Source organism: Trachurus japonicus, chromosome 1 (genome assembly GCF_045865225.1).
Source record: "Trachurus japonicus isolate A0001 chromosome 1, Traja_1.0".
Lineage (NCBI taxonomy): Eukaryota > Metazoa > Chordata > Actinopteri > Carangiformes > Carangidae > Trachurus > Trachurus japonicus.
Genome location: NC_140907.1, coordinates 3,373,918 through 3,395,301, shown reverse-complemented (window position 1 = coordinate 3,395,301; position 21,384 = coordinate 3,373,918). Strand labels below are relative to the sequence as shown.

Below are 21,384 nucleotides of genomic sequence, written 5' to 3'. Positions count from 1 at the left end.
AGTGCTTTAAGTGGGAAAAAATAAGTGCCGGTATTCCCCTTTTCAGCTGTTGGCTGGTAAATTAGGCGGTGGGTGGTCGATACAGCACATCATTAAGTGATGCTGATTTAAAAAAAAAAAAAAAAAACCTTCAATTGAACTTTCCAGAAAGAGTATTTTCTTGTTAAAATCCATCTGTGAATAATGTATGACGACAAATATTTGAAGTTTACCCACTTCATAAAGTGTCTCTATCCTGTCCTAATTGCTGTTTCTTTTGCGTCAACAAATTATTGCCAACATGAGTTTATTCACTACTGTAACTGTTTCTACAATAGGAACAGCAACGTTTACAACAGTAAAGTTACAATAAACTCAAAATCTGGAAACAAATTAAAATTTTCACTAAAATCAAGCTGAATGAGTGATTCCTCCAGATGCTGCTGTGAGTCACTACATAACACAATGATAACATGAAAACAGAATTGTAGTTTTTTTTTGTAGATTTATTTAAAAAGAAAATCACATTGACATGAGTATTCCGACCCTGTGCTGCTATGACACTTGAAATTCAGCTCAAGTGTCTCTCATTTCCCATGGCTGTGTTTGATGAGCTTCTACACCTTGATTGGAGTTCCCTTTTGGTAAATTCTGCTACTTTGATATTAATTAAAGACACACAGCTACTGTATCAATAGAAGGTCTCAGAGCTGACAGCGCAGATCAGAGCCTGGAGAGACACATAAGAGCAGTTCTGCTCATCATCAATCTGAGCCAGCTCTCCACCCACGCAGCCACACTCCGGGGCCGTGGTACTAGAGGTGACCCAGATCCTGATGATGATGACTCTTCAGCTGTACAGGGACAAAGAGTGTAGCGCTGGCAGGAGGTGCAGCTCTCTGTCATCACCCAGTGACTCTCCTCTGTCAGCAGAGGGCTCTCCTCTGACAGGACGTGTCCTCCTGGTATATATTATGTATCACATGTGTTATCGCATCAGCCTCATCTTTGTAAGTGTGAAGCTCTGAATTTATTCACTTCACATGAACTAATACAAGATGTATTATACACTGATGGTATAATTACCTGCTATTCAATACTGAGTACTGAAAAGAGACCTGTAGTAATACAAAATGTACTCTTTAATTGCATTGTTTGTGACCTCATTGTTAGTAAGGTATCTAATTGTTCTTTCTGGGTCTATTATTTCTGGCTTAGTGTTATATGAACAGCGTGATGAAGAGGACTGTTTCAATACAAACTGTCACTGAACCAGAACATTTAGTGGTCGATTCATTGATCAGACAATTGTGATTGTTGTGGTTAATCACCTTGTTATTGTTACTGAAACATTAAACAGTTGGACATTCAAAAGTTTAGAGAAGGTCAAATTAAGTTCACCTGGAAAGGTTATAGTGAATTTTTGGTGCATTCTGAAATTTCATCTGAAAGTCGAATATCCCTAACTTCTAGTACAGTGTAGGCCTGCCTACATTATGTTTCACATAGTGTGACACTGTATTTATTCACCTCACATGAACTAATACAGGATGTATTGTAAACCGACAGAGATGGACAGAGTACTCGACCCCAGTAGCTACTTGAGTAAGAGTACAAATACTACTGGTCAAAATTTACTCCATTACAAGTAAAAGTAGCTCAGTCGACATGTTACTCGAGTAAGAGTAAAAAAGTACTTGCTTTTAAAGGTACTTAAGTATCCAAAAGTACCTGCTTTTAAATGTACTTTAAGTAAAAGTAAGAGTAAATTTCTTATTTTTCACATCAATGAATTACTATAATTTTTTCTAAATGAATTTAAGGACCTTTTAACTCTTGTTTCTGAGAATGAACTCTTTGAAAGCAGCTGCACTGATGTGCTGCTTTTAGGGGTTAGGGTTTCCTTCTTTGACAAACACAGCTTGTGTTCAATAGGATTTTAGAAAAAAAAAGAGCAGACCTGAATGTAACAAGTACTTTTCAGCCTTCCTAGAAATTAACTCAAGTAAAAGTAAAAATATTTGTCTTGGAAATGTATTCAAGTAAGAGTAATAAGTACCAAAGAAATCTAATACTCAAGTAATGTACAAATCCTCTGGATATGTACTTAAGTACAGTACTCAAGTAAATTTACTCTGTTACTGTCCACCACTGTAAACCGATGGTATAATAATTAGGCTACATGCTGTAGTAATACAACCTCTAGTTTGTTTTATACCTCTTCTTGGTTATTTTTATTTATTTATTTAAAATGTACTCCTTAATTGCATTGTTTGTGACCTCATTGTTTTTCTGATGTTGTAGTAAGGTTGTTCTATGTGGGTCTATCATATTGGCTTTAATGTTAGGCTCTCTTTTTCTTTTTATTGTCCTTATGATTTACCAACAAGAAATCACTGTCAACCATCACAATCCAATCAGGGACCTGGATTATGCTAAAACGGTGGGCCTGTGCCTGGAAGCTGCATTTGAGTTATTTCGAGTGGGCCCTTTGTGTTTTTAGGTGGACTGTCCCTTTAAGCCGCTGGGACACTGTCCCTTTAAGACGTCCACCCGGTAGTGAGACAGGTTTGTTCAGTCAACGTGCGTGTGTGAGGTGAACTTCAGTCATCATCATCATCATCATCACAACACGGAGCAGCTCTGAGGATTTACAACAGTAACGTTGTTAGACTTTAGATGATGACGCGGAGCTGCAGCCGCTGTCAGACTGACCGCTGTGCGCAGCCGCAGGCGTGACAGCACCGAGCAATAAAAGTGAACCGAAAGGCTGGTGCACAAAGCCATGACTGACAACAGCAGTGTGCCAGAGCGATAGGAGACTCACACACACACACACACACACACACACGTTCAACCAGGTCTACTCTACACCATGTCGACACCGAGCAGTGCCAGGAGCCAAACCCGGACCGGGTCGAGGCGGTTCATCAGTGGAGTGGTGGAAGGTGAGCAGACAGAGACCAGAGGAGGGGGGGGATGTGTCTCTGCAGCAGTAGTTAGGGTACACAGCTCCTTGAATCTGAATGCAAACATCCACATTAGTGCTGCATGCTCCAGGTTTCCTCCAGGAAGTGTACAGCAGCAGCAGCAGCAGCAGCAGCAGCAGCAGCAGCAGCAGCAGCAGCAGCAGCCTGCCATGAATTATAAACTGATCACTTCTGCTAAGGTGTCATCACTTGGTGTGAAACTTGACCTTTGTTTGATACAGGTTTTTATGGGCGACCCTGGACTATGGAGCAAAGAACCGAGCTGTTCAAAAGGTATGTGAACTCACAGCAGCAACACACCCACACACCCACACACACACACACACACACACACACACACACACACACACACACACACAGGCCTAACTAAGTCCAGAAAAGTCACTGAGCAGCATAGTGGGTGTTGTCTGCTGGTGTTTATGATCCGCTCACTTTCAATTTGGGTCCAGGAAAACACACTGATTAATCATTGCAACAGCTTTATGTATTTGTTATGTTGACTGATGGCATAAACACTCTATGCTGTTGTTTAGGGCCACATTCACTGGGGGGGGGGGGGGGGGGGCAGTCAATTAATCTAACACAACAAATGTGTGTGTCTGTTCATTCAGTTGCAAGCTGTGTGAGAAATGTGGTGTTTGCACTTGGAGTACTACTAGTGATGCGCGGGGCTGACCCGTAGCCCGCAGGTCCCGCAAGCTACGAGCGGGGCGGGGTGGGTCTTAAAATAAATTATTAATGTGTATTAATGTTGCAATATTAGCTATGGCTACTCCTTTACTGTTGATAGCTTACGTAAATGCACGTCTATTTTTATACTGGCTCAGGATTTAAATTTGTTGGTGCCAGTTTCAAGTGTCACTCAGAGCTGTTTTTTCATATTGAATAAAAGATTAACGTGTGGACGATTTAATAGCGGCGGGGCGGTTTGTGAAAATAGATGCAGTGGTGCGGAGCGGGCTGGGGCGGGTCAGATTACTTCATAGTTACGGGACCCACGGGTTGGAAAAAACCCTGACCCGTGCATATAACTTGGAGTGTTTTGGGGGCCACAAACAAAATCTTGTTCAGGGCCACCAAAACCCTAGGGCCAGCCCTGTTCACATTGCATGATCTGCTCTACTCATTATTACGTCTGATCAGATAACGCTGTTGTTGGGATTTGCAGGGAACAGAAGTGGGGCTTGAACACGTACCTGTACGCCCCCAAGGACGACTACAAACACAGGATGTACTGGAGGGACCTGTACTCTGAGGAGGAGGCCAGTGAGTCACCTCTTCACATTTACACACTGGTCAATGCTTAGTTTATTATCTTCTCAGGACACACTGTCCAGGCAACCAGACACTCAGGGCCTCCAACGAAAAGAAAACCCCTCAGCTCAGGCTGCACATCTATCTTGGAGAAAATCAGGATCCGTGTTTACAATTTGTGTTGGATTGCAGCTGTAAACTGAACCGAAGCAACAACAGATTAAAACACTGATAAAGACTCATGGGAGTGTTGTTCTTTCTGTCAGAGTCCCATCCTGACTCATCTTTATCTCCTGAGACACATGGTTTAATTACTGCCTGAGTGTTATCAGCAATGTTATAGACTGAAGGGCGGTAATGATAATTTGAAGTTTGACTATGTCAGAACTGTCACTATGGTCAGCATCAAGCTCATGTGTCCTACAGTGGTCAATGTAGCTGGGAGCTGCTCGTCAAACGGCATCTCTCCTTCTCGTTCCAGAACAACTGGTGGCTCTGATCTCAGCAGCTAGACAGCATGACGTCGAGTTCATCTACGCCATCTCACCTGGTCTGGATATCACCTTTTCCAACCCCAAAGAGGTCGCTGCCCTGAAGAGGAAACTGGACCAGGTAGGACTCTGTGAAGGGTGGGGCACACAGGAGATAGTTGTAATCTCAGCTGGATTTAAGTTTTATGGCCCAGCGAAGGTTTGGTTTGGACACCACATCACTTTTTCGTGAATTATGCAGCAGTAAAATGGAAATGTTTGATTGATAGGAAGTAGGTCGACATGCAAGGGATGGCACGGCCACTAGCTGCAGGTATCGGGTTTACTGTAATTCTAGATCCTGTGAAAGCGCTTGCTACAGGATGTGTTCTCCAGCAGATGGAGCAAATATTCACATACTCAAGAACAACAACTCAGGAAGATCGCATCCAGATCTGAACTTGAAATGATAATTCATGCCTTAGGCTTAGATCGTTTATGTCTTAGTCTCTTCTCCTCTAGACCATGGCTATTCACTGTTCACCTGCAGTTTTGTCATTTAAAAAGCAGCTAGAGACGCACCTTTTTACTCTGCAAAAACTCAAATATCTTACCAAGAACATTTGTCTTTTTTCTAGTCAAAATGTCATTTCTAGTCAAAACAAATCTCATTATAATAAGACTCATCACATAAAAAGTAGCTTGTTTTTAGACACTTTCTACTTCTTTCAAGCATATTTTCACTTGAAATAAGTAGAAAAATCTGATAGTGTTTTTCTTCCTTATTACAAGCACAAAAAACTTGCTTTCACTGGCAGATTTTATACTTAGTTTAAAGCAGAAGTAAGCGATCCGGTCGTTTTGGCTAACTTCTTGTCAGTCAATGGAGTTAGCAGTCCCCGCCCTCGTCCCTACGTCACCACAACCACGCGCATCCCTTGGCTGCACACACAGAGAGGACCGCCCCTTTATGCCGTTCTCTCTCCTCATTTGATAAAGGTTGTAGGATACAAGGAAAGTTTTCTCCTCGGCTTACAGCAGAGCAGAGTGACTGACAGACCCGTGTTTCAGACCAAACACTCTATGTAAGTGATTGCTGTCGGAAGATATAACTATTTAAGACTTATATTAACACAAACATTCCACTTACTTCTGCTTTAAGTGAAAATTTGTTTGAAACAAGTGAAAATTATCTAAAAACAAGTTAATTTTAGGTGATGGGTCTTATTTTAAGTGGAAAGAGATTAGTTTTGACTAGAAATGAGACATTTTGACAAGAAAGAAGACAAATATTCTTGGAAAGATGTTGAGTTTTTGCAGTGTAGACAGGTATTTTTATAAATCTGTGTAATTGCACTGTAATTGTTTATGTATGCTCATGTTTTATTGTCTGATTTATTTATTTTTTCTTCAAATGTTTATGCGTTACAACCTGTACATGTACATTGTGACTCTGTCTGTGGTAGGTTCTATATAAATAAACTTTCTCAGGTTTGAATTCAGTTTTAGAAACCTAGTTGTCCCTGTCTGTTTGGCAGGTGAGGGAGTTCGGCTGCAGGTCCTTCTCTTTGCTCTTTGACGACATCGAGACTGAGATGTGTGCGGCTGATAAACAGGCGTTCAGCTCCTTTGCCCACGCTCAGGTGGCCGTCACCAACGAGGTGTACCAGCACCTGGGAGAACCTGAGACCTTTCTCTTCTGTCCTACAGGTCAGACAGAAAAACATAACATTTATAGTCGACACAGTTAAAGGGATAGTAGCATTTTTTTAAAAGTGGGGTTGTATGATCTACAAATAGCCCCTAAGTACTTTAATTGCAGTAGAAGACTCTCTGCACTCCTCCCGTTAGCAACGCCAGCCCATAGCCCTGCCCAGAGATTTACAACATACATTGTTGTGAATGGACCCAAAGAAACGGCCTATTTTCGTGGCCTAACAGAGGTTTTACCTGAAAAAAAATCCATTCCATTCCATTGTTCGCTATAATATCATTTTTTCCAGCCCCTCAAAGTGCGGGCGCTAACCCTGGGCCGGAGGGATACGTGAGTTGGTTAGGTCCAAATAAAAACTGTGTTTTTCCTGCACTTTGAAGGTAAAACCTCTTTTAGGCCGCGAAAATAGGCCGTTTCTTTGGGTCCATTCACCACACTGTATGTTGTAAATCTCTGGGCAGGGCTATGGGCTGGCGTTGCTAACGGGAGGAGTGCAGAGAGTCTTCTACTGCAATTAAAGTACTTAGGGGCTATTTGTAGATCATACAACCCCACTTTAAAAAAATGCTACTATCCCTTTAAGTGTCAAATACTGATACTGAATGAGTTTTTGTTTTTCATTGTTTATGTTTCTTATTTTGCCGTTTTTTGTTGTTCTGCTCTTCTCTACAGATTACTGTGCTGCGTTCTGCACTCCCAGCGTGGCCCAGTCCTCCTACCTGCACACTGTGGGGGACAAGCTGCTGCCGGGTGTGGACATACTGTGGACAGGTGACGTTACACTCAACCACAGCAGCACAACCTCACACTCCACAGGAATAAACACTGGTTTTAATCTCTGGAAAAAAATTAAGAGACCACTTCAAAATGATCAGTTCCTCTGGTTTTACTATTCATAGCTATGTGTTTGAGTAAAATGAACACTTTTGTTTCATTCTATCACCTACTGACACAATTTATCCCAAATTTGAAATAAAAAATATTGTCATTTAGAGCATTTATTTGCAGAAAATGGCAACAGGTCAAAATAACAAAAAAGTTCTGGTGTTTTTCAGACCTTGTATAATGCAAAGAAAACAAGTTCATATTCATTTTAAAACAACACAACACTACTTTTTAAATTTAGGAACAGTTTAGAAATCAAAATTAGTGGAATAATCCCAATTTTTAATTGCAGCAGTGTTTTTTTTATTAATTTATAATCTTCCTCATAATTAAATGTGATTTGGTTCAGGTGATCAGCTAAGTAGAGTGAGGTGCTTGTGTTGGAGTTCAGTAGACACTGGAATCGATGGCTGCCATACATGTAGAGAAGCTGATTTATTAAGAACATTTTGGAGTGGTCTCTTTATTTTTTCCAGAGCTATATATTCATGAGAAGTTTAGATTTTATTTTCATTTCTTTTATTATTATTATTTAGGCCCAAAGGTGGTGTCCCACAAGATTTCTGTTGAGTCCATAGAGGAGGTGTCCTCTGTCATCAAGAGGGCACCAGTCATCTGGGACAATATCCACGCAAATGATTATGATCCTCAGAGACTTTTCCTTGGCCCATACAAGGTAAATCCATGTCTGTCAGGTACAACAGCTATATAATATTCTAACATGTCCTACTTCTGTATCCTGTAATGATTAATATTATCTTCTCTGAACAGGATCGACCCACTGAGCTGATTGCCAAACTGAGGGGAGTGCTCACCAATCCCAACTGTGAGTTTTATCCAAACTTTGTTGCCATCCACACTTTGGCTACATGGTGCAAAGCAACTGCCAATGGAGGACCAAGAGATGTGGAGATGGGTAAATATCTATTTTCTGTTTTGATTTTTAAATAAGAATGATAAATGCATTTTTTCAAGTTGATTTGAGTTGACTGCACAGTACAAACCTGAAAAGGGACTAGTGGCTTCTTCAAGTCTGTGTTGTACTTTGGAGAATGGTAGACACCAAAAGTCACATTCAAAGATTCAAAGTTTAAATCTTTCATGCTTGAGCTTTATTCGTGTGTTTGTCTGTGAACAATAATGCAAGAACAGTTGTGTAAAATATCACAGCGAGGAAGTCAAGAAAGATGCTGTTGTGATATTCTTATCAATATCGTTGTTATGGTGATATTTTAAGATTGGGGTGATTCCAGTTGATTTTAAAGGGATAGTTCAACATTTTGGCAAATTGGCCCATTGCCATAATCCCTATAGTTTTAGCAGTAGGTTTGTTACCTTTATGTGTCAGTGCAAGCTATTTTCAGAACGGCGGAGCAGAGCCGCGAGCTGCTCAGAGCTACGATATGGAGGCTAATGGGATTTCTTGGTTTCCCTCATCAAACTCATCAAATACACAATCCAACAACTCCAAAACGCTCTGGTGGACAAGTTGTGACCTGCACATTCACCACACTATGAGATAATAACGGAGCGTTACGAGACGGAGTTGTTTTGAAGCAAATGCAGAGTCTGCTTGCGGTATTGCATGAATTTGCCTCGAAAACAACTGCGTTCTGAAACCAAGAAATCCCATGAGCCTCTGTAGCGTAGCTCTGAGCAGCTCGCAGCTCTGCTCCGCCACTCTAAAAATAGCTTGCACCGACAATTAAAGGTAAGGAACCCACTCCTAAGATTAGCCTATAGGGATTTTGGCAATGGGCCAATTTGCCAAAATGGGTGATTAACACTTTGCACATCATTCACCATTTAGGCATACAAGCAAACTGTTATATGCTTGTTTCAGATATCAAAATGTTTCTGTTGAATGCAGTTGTGTTTTATCTTTTGGTCCTTTACTTTCAATGGAGTAGGAGTGGAGTCAGCACATTGTCTCATTGTCCCTGACCTTCATCACCAGGTGATGAGGAGCAGGACCCCTGCTACAGCCCCCAGAAAGCTCTGACCCTGGCCCTCAGTGACTGGCTGCAGGAGTTCTTGAGGACTGATCAGCCTGGAGGTAGAGCCCTCACCTCTCATTACACATTTCCAGTTTAATATGTGGTTTCCATTACATCACTAAGCAGCCGGAGCAGGAGAGAATGGCATTGAGTCAGAGTGTATGGTTTGGTTTCCCTCCTTGTCCCTCCAGGCCCATGTCGTCCTCCAGCTCGTCTGAAGAAAGAGTCTTCAGACGAGGAGCCCATGCAGACGGACATGGGAGAAAGCTCCTATGTTCCTGGCCCGGGGGAGAACCCACTGTACACGGCTGAACCTCTGACTCTGGACGACCTGAAGCTGCTGTCAGATCTCTTCTACCTGCCGTACGAGTACGGCTCCACGGCCAGGACCATGCTGCAGGAGCTGGACTGGCTCAAGAACAACAGCTGTGCTGCCGCTGCAGAGACAGACAAGGTAATAACTGTGTGTTTGGATGGTTTTTTTCCAGGTGCAGGTTATTACACATGCATGTGGTGCTCCTTAACACAGCTAAATGGTGTTTTTCAGACAGTGGAGTGGTGCTCCAGAGCACAGCGGTTTGATGACATGTGCGAAGCGGTGGTGCAGATGTTTAACCGCCTGTCGAACGCCCCGAACCGCAGCATTCTGTACGACCTCTACAACTACATCTGTGACATCAAGAGCGGAGTCGGTCTGGCTCGCGCTTATGTGAAAACTCTAGGTGAGAAAATCAAAATCTTCTACAGCAGTGATCAGTGTGTTGGAGAGAAGCTGCTGTGGCTACAGTTCTTCAAAAACACAGGACTTCCTCCTGTTTGTCTTCCTGTTTCTACTTCCATTACATGTTATGATGTAGATGAGAGCTACTGGCCTGATGGATGCTGTGATTACAGCAGTGAATTTAAGAGAAAAATGTAAATAATGATGCATTGAAGCCTGTAGTTCGGAGCCTGAAACCCCTGGCGTTTAGATCTGCACCACTTATTTAGTGTGTTACATTTTTAATGACTTCTTCAAATTATAATAATTGTGAAATGAGCTGCAGCAATAACCTGTGATGATTGTGTTTTAACAAGGCACATTCCTGAGCTTTAATCAGGACTCTTATCGTACATTCAAATCACAGGAAACATTAACAGTCACAGTCACAGTGTTGAGTGTTACATGTGAGCACTGTGCTGCGTGCCAGGATCTCCAGAAACGGCTGCAGTGTGCGTGGAAAATATGAAACTGCATTTGGTTCCCCATCTCCCGCTGCCACCAAATGTGATAATATATAAAAATGAAATGACCATTGTAGCTTTTATTGTTGTTTTATTGTTTGCCACAGGGGGGCAGGGTCGACCCTCCGCCCAGCTCATGAACGATGACCCCGAACCATGGGGCTTCAGAGGAGGACTGTCTGGAGAGTTCCAGGTAATCTCACAGGACTGTGTCTGAAGACAGAGACGTGTCGGAAACATTTTCTCATTAATTGTAAAATATCTCTGCCCTACAAAGGCAAAGTGCAGTGTCTGTAAAAATGTTGAACTGAGAAAAACAGCTTTTTGTGTTTTTCATTGTCAGGTTTTAGCATCAAATTATAAATAACTACCAAGTCTATAATTGATTAGATAAAGGTGGACTGAATTAAATGTATTTTGTAGTTTGTCTTTCTGACCAATTTTGACCGTTTTATGGCAGATACTGCACTTTGGCTTGGTATTAGCTACAGACTTTGCCTTGGTTTCACAGTGCTTTTTTGGATGGACTGCAAAATAAAAAGCCCAATAACTTTGGACATTTTAGCAGTACCAATATCAAATTCTACTAGATTGAGAATATGCCACACTTTTGATTGGTCAAAAAATTGTTTTTTGAGAAAATGCAGATACTGCACTTTGCCTTTGTAGGGCAGATCTGTCCTGTACTGTGACATTTGTCATTAATAGGACAGTTATAAATGTCTTCTTGTACAGAGGATGCTGCCTGGACATGGAAACAGGGACCTGTTCAGACTCCCCCCGATGACGGCAGTTTACTGCGTACGACCATACTGCCCAGAGGACAAGGTAAAGAAGGCAGATCATCAGGCATGATGCTTTTTCTTTAAAATTCAGTCATGATGTTTCACAGCATGTCTTCCTGTCCTAGATGGAGGTGCAGAGGATTTTCAGGGAGATGCAGAGAGCAGGAGAGGGTGACGTCCCCCTGATGTCACAGCCCCCACTCATCTGTGACAGGTGAGAAAGAGTTAATTACTCTGTCCTGAGAATCTATGCTTTGATATGATGTCAACATCCCCTCTGTCCCGCTGCAGCCTTTCAGCAGGGGAAATCCCCCCCTCTCCTCAGTGTGCTCTGGTCCTGGAGGATGAGGCTGGGATGTGTGGTTACGCGCTGGCGCTCGTCGATGTCAAACCAGCTGCAGCCAAGATTCAGGTGATCACAACGCAAGACTCATTTTTCACAATATGAGACGTTGACGTTAAGTGCGATGCGGTACCATTTCATGGTTTGATGATCTTCTCCCTCCAGAGGGCCATAAGTGACTCAGTGTTGGAGGAATTCCCCTCCTTGATCACCCTGCAAGTGCTGCCCCGGGTCACTGATCCCTCTCCAGCCAAACGCATGATTGGTCGGCTGCTGTCCTCCATCAGCAGCAGTGGTAAGTTCACAGTGTCTGACATGGACATAGGACAGTACTTAACAACTTTTTTTTTTTGGCCCATTGCCATAATCCCTGTAGTTTCAGCAGTAGGTTCATTACCTTTAATTGTCGGTGCAAGCTATTTTTAGAACGGCGGAGCAGAGCCATGAGCTGCTCAGTTACACTACAGACGCTAATGGGATTTTTTGGTTTCCCTCATCAAATACACAATCCAACAACTCCAAAACACTCTGCACATTCACCACGCTATGAGATAATAACGGAACGTTACGAGACAGAGTTGTTTTCAAGGCAAAACCCATGAGCCTCTGTAGCGTAGCTCTGAGCAGCTCGCAGCTCTGCTCCGCCGTTCTAAAAATAGCTTGCACCAACAATTAAAGGTAACAAACCTTCTCCTAAGACTGTAGGAATTATGGCAATGGGCTGATTTGCCAAAATGTTGAACTATCCCTTTAAAGAGACTCTGTTATTTCACTAAATTAAAGGTTTGGGGACACTCTTTGACTTGATTGAGAAAGTGTGTGTTGACTGGCTGAGATGTGCTGGTATTGATCCAGACAAAATAAATAACTGTTGCAACTGTAATACTAAGACAGATCAGAGCTGAATTTTTAGTTGTTTTTTTTTCTTTTTATTTCTTCAATACAAACCAAATGGAACTCCAGACTTTCCACTGCAAAGTAACTAAGAGGACGGTCATGGACGACTATAAACCTAGTAAAAATAAAAATCTTTCAGTTTATTGGTTTAAAATGAAAAAGAAAAGCGGCTCTGATGCACTTGTAACTTGCAGGTGGCTGTGGAAACATGTAGTATGCATATCAACATCTACATTAGTTTAAATCTGCAGGTGCACCGAGCATTACAGATGCTGTGTGACTGTGTGGCAGTGACATTGAAGGTTGTTTTTCTTTATCACCTTAAATAATCTGATTTCACACCAAACATCATCTTGGTTTTTCCCTTCAGGCTCCAGAGGAGTGTTCTGTGAGTTGCGGCAGAGCGATCGGAGGATGCTCGACTTTTACACTAAATTGAACTCCTTCAAACCCATCAAAGTAGCCGGTCTACCTCAAGACATCCTCGCCATGGCAACAGGCCTGTGAAGTTTGCCACACATTGAACTAATCCAACCAGTCTGTCAAATCATCTGTAATTCACCTGCCATTACCATTACCCAGTGTCCCCAGCTGAAGCTTTAACATGGATAACCTTTGTGAAATTTGCATAACAAATTATTGCATAATTACGTGTGATGCAAAACTGTTGAATTTGTAGACATAAACTGTAAAAAGTATAATGAGGCTTTTTTTTTTTAGATAAAATTGTAACACAGAATAATAAAAATGTTAACAGCAGATAAACCAATCAAACAATCTGACTTGCTGTATAGTGAAACATCACAACAATGAAATAAAATAACATTTTTTAATTTATGTTTCGAGAGGATGCAAAGAAAATCTTTGAGTGAAATCGCTGGTGTACAATTTTTCTCCAACTTGAGAGGTCGATATTCAGTTTGACGTTACATACTTGAGGCGACCTGCCCAGAATAACTTCAACCAAGTGTCCATGACTAGATCCATTTATCAATCATATAAATTTAATAAAAGAAACTCAGTGTGTCTGAACAGGTAAAATAAAACACAAAAACATTGAGAACGCTCAATATTTCAAGTCTTTTAAGGATATTCTTTTTTTTTTATATGCTTTGCTGTTTCACCTGGTTCCCCCGTGTGTCTGACCAGCAGAGTTTGGCTGCAGGAGAACAGGTCCACATCAACCTAGTGTCCGACAGACTGACAGCTACTGACAAAACAAACCATTTTACCCAGACCCCTCTGAGAAATCAGTAGTGTCCAATCAAACCAGGATGTTTAACTCAAGGTTGAGACAACGTTGCTCTATCAGCACTGATATAAGGTAGTTAAGGCTTTAAAACATTAAAAAAATCTTATTTGGAGGTGGATGACTTGTGTGTGTGACTGATTTGTCGCCTGTCACCACTTGGCTGCATCAGTTACACACACTTCCTCAGATGCTGACACTCAATTGTCCTTCCCTGGTCATGAGGCTTTATCCTGTCCGTTTACCTTCTCTTGTGCCTCCAAAGAGAAGATTGTGAAATATATAATTTATAATATTATAATATAATTATGAAATATATAATTGTGCTGTACTGTATTATTGCACAGTAGAATATAGAGGGGAATGTAAAACCTAAGACTTTAAACAACAGCGTTGCATAAAACAGTTCATTTTTTTTACTCTTCTCTGGAACATGTGCATCATCAACCCTCTTATTTTTCTTAAATAAACTCCAGCCCTTCATACTTCACATCCCCGATCTTTGTCTCGGGCATCAGCACCCGACCGTCAAGTGTAAATGCAATGATGTAAGTGGCGATCCTGCCTGCGTCCTCCTCCGATTTTAGGGCCAGAATAATCTGATCGTCTGTGTCAGGAACAAATTTAAACGAGGAGAAGCCGTGGGTGGGGTTGAGCGGTCCGACGTGCCGCACGGCTATGTGGCTGAAGTCCGCGGAGCAGGACAGGAGGAGGTTGGTGGCGCGTCGCTCGTCTGCAGTCTCTTCGTAGTGCTCGTGGCTGGCCCGGCGAGGGAGGAAGAACCACCGCTGGAGAAGGTCACTCCAAGCCGCTGACTCGTGGATAAGGTAGCCTGTGGAGGGGAGAGGTAACAACATGAAGCAGAGCAGACTGTGCGCCAATCATCAATGTAATTCCCACTTTTCAAAGCCCATACAACATGATATTCCAGAAACTAAACTGAAATAAAAGCATTTTACAATTAGTACAACCGTAACACTATTTTAAATGAAAGCTACAATCCTTGATGTCAGTAATGAGCTGTGATACCAATTCAGACACTGAAAAGTAAAACAGTGTGTCAGTACCTGGTGGCTGGATCCCTGCGGAACTCCGCAGGGCATCGTAGTGTGGCACCCAATTCTCATGCTCCACGTCGCCATGGTAGCCGACTACTTTAACCCACTCTGGGTTGTTGTTGACGACTTCCCCAGAGGTCGTGGTCCACTCCTTCCCCAGGCCACCAACATACAGGTGTTCATCTTTCACTGCCAGCCACTCTGCCTTGAACCCTGCACCAACAAGCACAGATGTGTGAGAATCCCAGTGATCGTCCTCAGGCTACAGAGCCACACAGGTGATGCATTCATTCATTCATCTGGGGCAGATTCAAAGTTGTGTGTGTGTGTGTGTTTTTTTTTAAGTATATTTTTGGGCTTTTTGCCTTTAAAAGGGAACTATGCAAGTCTGGTCACTTTTCCGCTGTCTTGCTAACCCTCCTCCTGGCCAATGTGCATTTGTTTTCAACGACACCAGCGAGAAATCAATCATTAAAGCGTACATAACGTTATATATCATATATGATGTTACAACGTGTATGTTTGTATAGTCTTACCTGTCATAAACAAGAAATTGCGGTTTACAGGCGCGTTTTGAGACACCGGGGCGGCGGCAATGATCTTGCAAAGTTGTTTTAAAGCCAAGAGACTCTACGTGGAAGGCAGAGAGCCTCCATTCTCCTTGTAACAAGTTACAAGTCATTTATTAAACCATCACAATAACTCCAACGCTGTTTAATTGATGTAAAAATGTAGCATTGTTAAGCTAAACAATTCTGCATAGTTCCTCTTTAATTGACAGGGTAGTTGAGAGAGAGGGGGAATGACACACAGCAAAGATGCAGGATTTAAACCGGGGCCGGCTGCAGAGAGGACTGTAGCCTCTGCACATGGGGTGCCTGCTCCACCAACTACCCACTGAGCTAAACGGCGCCCCATAATTGTGTGCTTTTTACAGTGAAAACCAGAGTTTTGCTCCAAAGGAAATTATGATAAAAACAAAAATATAACATTCTGGCCACAATGGGCTCTATGCACAGCTCCACTACTTCCTGAACTTAATGCTGCTCCTTTGTTTCCTGTCTTACATTATTGGACAAACTGATTAATCCAGGTGTGTCTGAGTAGTCACAATGGTCAGACACACCTGGATTAATCAGCTTGTCCAATAATGTAAGACAGGAAACAAAGGAGCAGCATTAAGTTCAGGAAATAGTGGAGCTGTGCATAGAGCCCATACCCAAGTCAGTTTGGGACTGGGTGTCATCTACTGGAAACTGACCTTTGGAGACTGAGCCATCGCCGTCGGGTAATATAACCCAGGGCACAGCCTGGTTGCCCTCAATCCTGTACACCACACCTGTGCGGTCATCCACACTGTACAGGTGCCCGTTGAACGCCACTAGCTCCGACAGCTCCATACCTGCAGCGTGAGTAAAAAGTTTAAAATCAGGTAACCCAACTTTCTGATTTGAACACAAACACACACATCAGTAGTTTGTTCTTCTTTTAGTCATACCTCGTCCCTTCTCGGCCAGATGACTCTCCACGGTGACGATCTCAGGATCCCACTCCACCTGCAGTCTGTCAGCGCTCTCTGAAACAGTCAGATGACCTCTTTTCATGTAGCTGAACCACGTCTGATCCTTCGTGCTACGTGACGCCGTGTCCAGGTCTGCGATCACTCCGATGCGGTAGCGGATGCCGTGTTTGGTCTTCTCCGGCGGACTCAACGGGTAGGTGTCATTGTACGGTCTTTCCCTTTTATGGCGGCGGGCGAGGCCTCCTGCCGTTTGTCTGTGAGCGTCTCTGAAGATGTCATCTCCACCCTCGCCGTACACTTGCAGGCTGTGAGCCCTGTTGCGGTAGTAGCCCCTGGTGGGAGTGTCTCTGTTGCCCACTGTCTGGTGCAGATAGAATATGAGCACCAAAGCCAGCAGGGTCGCCACAGTGATCGCCCGCCATCTTGGGTGAAAGCGCGAGTCTGAGGTGGCCGCTTGTGTCATGGATGCCAAGGCCAAGGGGAGGCCTCGGAGGGCAACAACAAAGGAGGTCATGGAAGTATTGTCTTCATTCTCAGCGTCAGGCGTGGACTGGGGGTGTTGACTATCATGGCCTGGGACAGAGTAAACCAGGGAGAAGCAGATCAGAAGAAAGGCACAAGGATGTGGTATCAGGCACATAACAATGCAAGTTTATTCATTTCCATAATATTCATCGGACTTTGTGTGTACTATTTAAACAGCATATCAAGTTGTCTGGTTCATGTTTTATGTTGTTTTGAGCTGACATCACTATCGCTGGCTGCTGTATAGCTATGCATGTAGAAATTGATGTTGAAGTGGTTACAAATAGGGATATAGAGTTTGAATAGAAAACAATGGATGGAGAAGATGAAAGAATGAACACAGAGAAGGAGGGGGGCATGTTGGGACAATGGGCTCTTGTCTCCATTGTTCTGCGTTTTCAACAGAGCTTTGTTGTTTGGCTCGAGCCAAACCGCTAACTGCATACTGAGTAGGTAGGTGGCATGTCATACCTCCCCATGACAGAATTATAATAATTATGTAACTGCAAGAAATAACTGTAATAAATCTTTTAATTAACATAATTCTTATTTTTTTCCTTCTTAGCCCCAAAGATGTTTTTTCTACAGGTTTGGTGAAACTCACATTTTCTTTTTTTTTATGATTCAACTTTTGAGTTTTTAAATTTTTTACAAGACCAAACTAACAACCAGAAAAGAAAAATAAATAAATAATGAAGCAAAATTAAGATACACAATCTTATTATGACAATAAAACTTACAAGTAAAAACAATAAATAAAATAAGTACATAAGAAGTCCAAAACAGTTAGATTAGTCCATGCTCAATATATTCACCAGTCCAGTTACCAAGAGACAACCACCACACATTACATGTCTATTCATAGTCCCATGTAAAATTCACTGCCTACAGGTAGTCTTCCAATAAACAGATCCCTGTATCACACCCAGTCCACCTCCACCTTCATTTCCATGCAAGCCCCCCAAAACAATCTATAATGATCCGTGTACGCAGATATATTTTAGCTACCCTGCAAGGAGTATAGTCTCAAAAACATTCCCCATTTCTCATTATATTTATCAATATCATTTGTTATACTATAGGATATCCTTTCAAAGGCAGCTACTTTGCCTAACTCTGTGAGCCATTCTTGAAACACCGGCCCCTCTGCATCTTTCCACTTTCTCATTATCATCTGTTTACCAATCATGATACTTGTCTGGATCCAGTTGGTTAAAGGTTTTACAATATGGGCCATAGGTTTAGGGTTACCTAATATGTAAAGACTGGGGCAGAACTCAAAATCCACTCTTATGACCTCTGTGATAATCTCATGAACCCTTTTCCAAAATGTCTGAATCTTTGGGCATGCCCATCTGCATGTGTTAGGGTACCCAACTCGCCTACACATCTCCAATAGTCCGGTGTTTCTTTCAACCCTAGCCTGCATAACCTACTTGGGTGAAACTCACATTTTCACTTGAACAGTAAAATCCAGTGTTTCCCCCCAAAAGTGTCTGATGGCAGCAGTGAACTACCTGCCATCGAAAAAGAGTCAGACCACCTCCAGTCACATCATAATAACTTATCCCTGTTTATGACAGAAAGCATTAACCTTGCTAAATGGAACTATTGTTTACGCTGCCACCTACCAACTGCTCCGATCATGTGCTGTGATGTGTCAGGATCCAGGTGTTAAAGAACGCCCTGAGGGAAACCATGTTCTTTAGAGGACGCAGTGAAACACACTGAGTTCACTGGTTTAACTGACTTGTGCACTGTCAGCAATTAAAACACGAAGCTGTTTTGAAATTCAAAATCTGCCTGATGCACATGCCGTCTTGTCCTATATAATGCTGATGCTGTTGGAGTAGTATCAGTTTGGCAGCGCTTGTCTTCTGTTGATTGTGCACAATGTGAATAAAAGTAATGAATGACTCATATGACTTAAGCCTGAAATCCAGAAAAAGTGAAACATTCACATCTAAAATTATGCAGAAAATTTGACAAAAACATGAACTTCAGTGAGTTTTTCCCCTGGGTTCCACATATTGTCGGTGTTAATGAGTCACTGTCTGCTTTGTCTACTTTCACTTGAGTTACAAACTTAATCTGTTTTAGGTTCAGGTAAGAGGGCTGACGTGACACACCAAAAGACGCCCTGCCCGCTGAAATACGAGAGGCGTTTTTGTTGTAAGAGAACATAAACGTGCAGGTGACCCTCGACCTCTCTGCTGTCAAGGGCAACCAACTGGTCTGGTAGGTGCATTCCAGCGCTGGCACACGTTGAGTTCATTCAGCCTATTTATCTATATACTGAGCCACATTATACAGTGGCTTCCTGTTTAAATCACTTTACGGTAGTCATATTAACATTATCAAATCACATAATGCCCCGTGACTTCATGTTAATAGTTGAAAAACAAAAACCAACATGCAGCACAGCGGGCGTATGTTTACTCCTGCTTTAGAAAGCAATTTCCTGAAAAACAAAACCACTTCCCCAGTCATTACAAACGATCACTGAGATTAAAACATTATTGTAACACGATGTTGCATGAAAACAAGGAACGCAAATGCAGTTTCAAACTAATGCAATTAATAACACATTAATAGGCAAGTTAATCTTGGTGGGCAATGCAAAACAAACATCCCCACAACCTCAACAAAAAGTCTGCGACAGAGCAATAGCAGCTAAAACTGGAAGAAAAGACAAAATCTCCTAAAATATGGATGTAAACACAAATTACTTAGTAGGAATATTTCCCCAGAGCCATTTGGGTATTAGCCTACTAGCAGACCACAAGACTTTACAGTAGCCTAACCTTTACTTTTTTCCTCCAATTGTCTTCTCAGCAACAAGTGTAGTACTGCTCTGTAACACACGCGCAGACAGACACATCAAACCGACAAGCTCTTGGCTGACCAATAATGCCCCCTCTGTCACCACTGTATGCATGGCCCATGTTTCCCACCGACACAGCCTTCTGTATACTGTATGAAGAATTCAATTATTCACCATTCCTCCGTCTCGTCTCCCCTGAATGTGCTGAGACCATCATGCTGTTCTCCATTGCACGCATATCCCATAATAAACTCCACGTCCCTCCAGCCCTCTGTGTCCCACATGAACAACTGATCTCTATCTCACCAAGTCTCCTCCTTTTCTCTCCGTTACACTGACTATATCAAGTTTCTGCCAACTCTCCCAAGAAACAGAGGTCCAAGACAAATGCAGTTACTACATTGTGTCAATTATGGAATCAAACCTGTGTCTGACTTTAAAATGTGAGGTGGATGAATTAAGAATAAAGAGTGAGGCCATGACAGCTGATGAATGAAACACTTAAGCTTGAACAAGATTGAGAACCAGTATTATTGCATTTTCTATCAGGATTTAACTATGTGTTTGGGTGGATTTAATTACATCTGTGGGTACATTAGATTAATGTTTGTGTGTTCTGCTGTTTAATCTGACATTCAGTCTCGACCATTAGCAGAGCCCCACTGTTAGTGCTCCACATAGGCAGCAGCAGGCTAACAGGTAGTTGAGTAATAACCACTAACCTCAGGGTTGACTAATAACGACACATTGTCTTGGACTCAACTGTGAGTTCACTAAACTAATAAAACAAGTCGAGCTCCTTGTCCCCGGTCAGATCTGTGTTACAGGGGTACCCAGGGCTGCCCAAACATCTCCCCCCGGGTTGTTGAAGTCATTTCAGCTCGTGCACCCTTCTTGTCCACGAAGGCAGAGGAGGCTCGAGCCGCACGAGCCCCGGCGGCACGAGTACGGTAAACTTTACCCGGCGGACAACAGACACGACGTTAAGCTTCACAGTTGTGACACTACACGAAAGCTACACAATGTACTACCCAAGAGGGTGTGAATAAGTGAGCTGTCAGCGAAGCATGTGTTTACACAACAACTAAAAACACCGGGTCCATTTAAAAATGCAGGCTATGTGGCTAACCGCAGCTAGCTCCCCCTGGAGCTGCTAGCATCAGCCTCGGCCCGGGCTAACGTCGGTGCTGCCCCCAGCCTCGGTCTGTGGTCTTCGAGGGGTGGACTGAATTCACTTCAGTCAGTGGTCACTGTCTAAGCTTAAGCCTCAGGGCTCACCTGGTGCAGGGGGTCCTCCTGTCCGCTCGGTCCAACATGACTACTGTGCAGTTCAGTCCGTGTTGGCAGCCGCTCGGTCCTTAGCTCCTCCCGCCTGGAAACTCTGATCCAGCTCATCCAGTGGAGCTCACACTGTCTGACAGACGGGACCACTGACGGCAAAGCACTCTCTGTGCTGACTAGAAGCCGCAGACTGGGAGAAATGTCTCAATACAACAAGTTACCAGTCAAAAGTTTGGACAGGGAGCGGTGAACTCGTTATTTGCATCACAGATCCACCCAGCTGTGTTAATTCAGTCGGGTTGAGTTTGATCTGACATCAGATGTGACGGGACAATAAATGTAAATTTACTGCTGATTCCATTGAATAGTGGTGGTTGTGATTTTTTT

The 21,384-nt window shown here is 42.8% G+C and overlaps 2 protein-coding genes across 3 annotated transcripts; one reads left to right on the top strand and one right to left on the bottom strand.

Annotated features, from left to right (window-relative positions):
* The first annotated feature begins 2,754 nt into the window (after positions 1-2,754).
* Positions 2,755-13,375, top strand: ogal (O-GlcNAcase like). The gene is made up of 17 exons (XM_085786235.1): positions 2,755-2,927; positions 3,191-3,242; positions 4,138-4,235; positions 4,705-4,835; positions 6,232-6,403; positions 7,080-7,178; positions 7,829-7,968; positions 8,064-8,208; positions 9,250-9,348; positions 9,481-9,743; positions 9,837-10,011; positions 10,621-10,706; positions 11,249-11,341; positions 11,424-11,512; positions 11,590-11,710; positions 11,807-11,936; positions 12,909-13,375. The coding sequence occupies exons 1-17, from the start codon at positions 2,855-2,857 to the stop codon at positions 13,043-13,045; spliced, it is 2,103 nt and encodes a 700-aa protein (XP_085642361.1). The 5' UTR covers positions 2,755-2,854; the 3' UTR covers positions 13,046-13,375.
* cant1b (calcium activated nucleotidase 1b) lies at positions 13,349-21,133 on the bottom strand. 2 transcript variants are annotated; one of them, XM_085786441.1, is made up of 5 exons: positions 20,995-21,133; positions 16,344-16,940; positions 16,107-16,247; positions 14,855-15,058; positions 13,349-14,619 (listed from the first exon to the last, which is right to left on the bottom strand). In XM_085786441.1, exons 2-5 carry the CDS (start codon positions 16,879-16,881, stop codon positions 14,249-14,251), a joined length of 1,254 nt encoding a protein of 417 aa, XP_085642567.1. In that variant the 5' UTR covers positions 16,882-16,940; positions 20,995-21,133; the 3' UTR covers positions 13,349-14,248. The 2 variants fall into 2 exon arrangements, with proteins under 2 accessions (XP_085642567.1, XP_085642482.1); XM_085786356.1 differs by lacking the exon at positions 20,995-21,133 and adding an exon at positions 19,891-19,969.
* Positions 21,134-21,384: the final 251 nt, after the last annotated feature.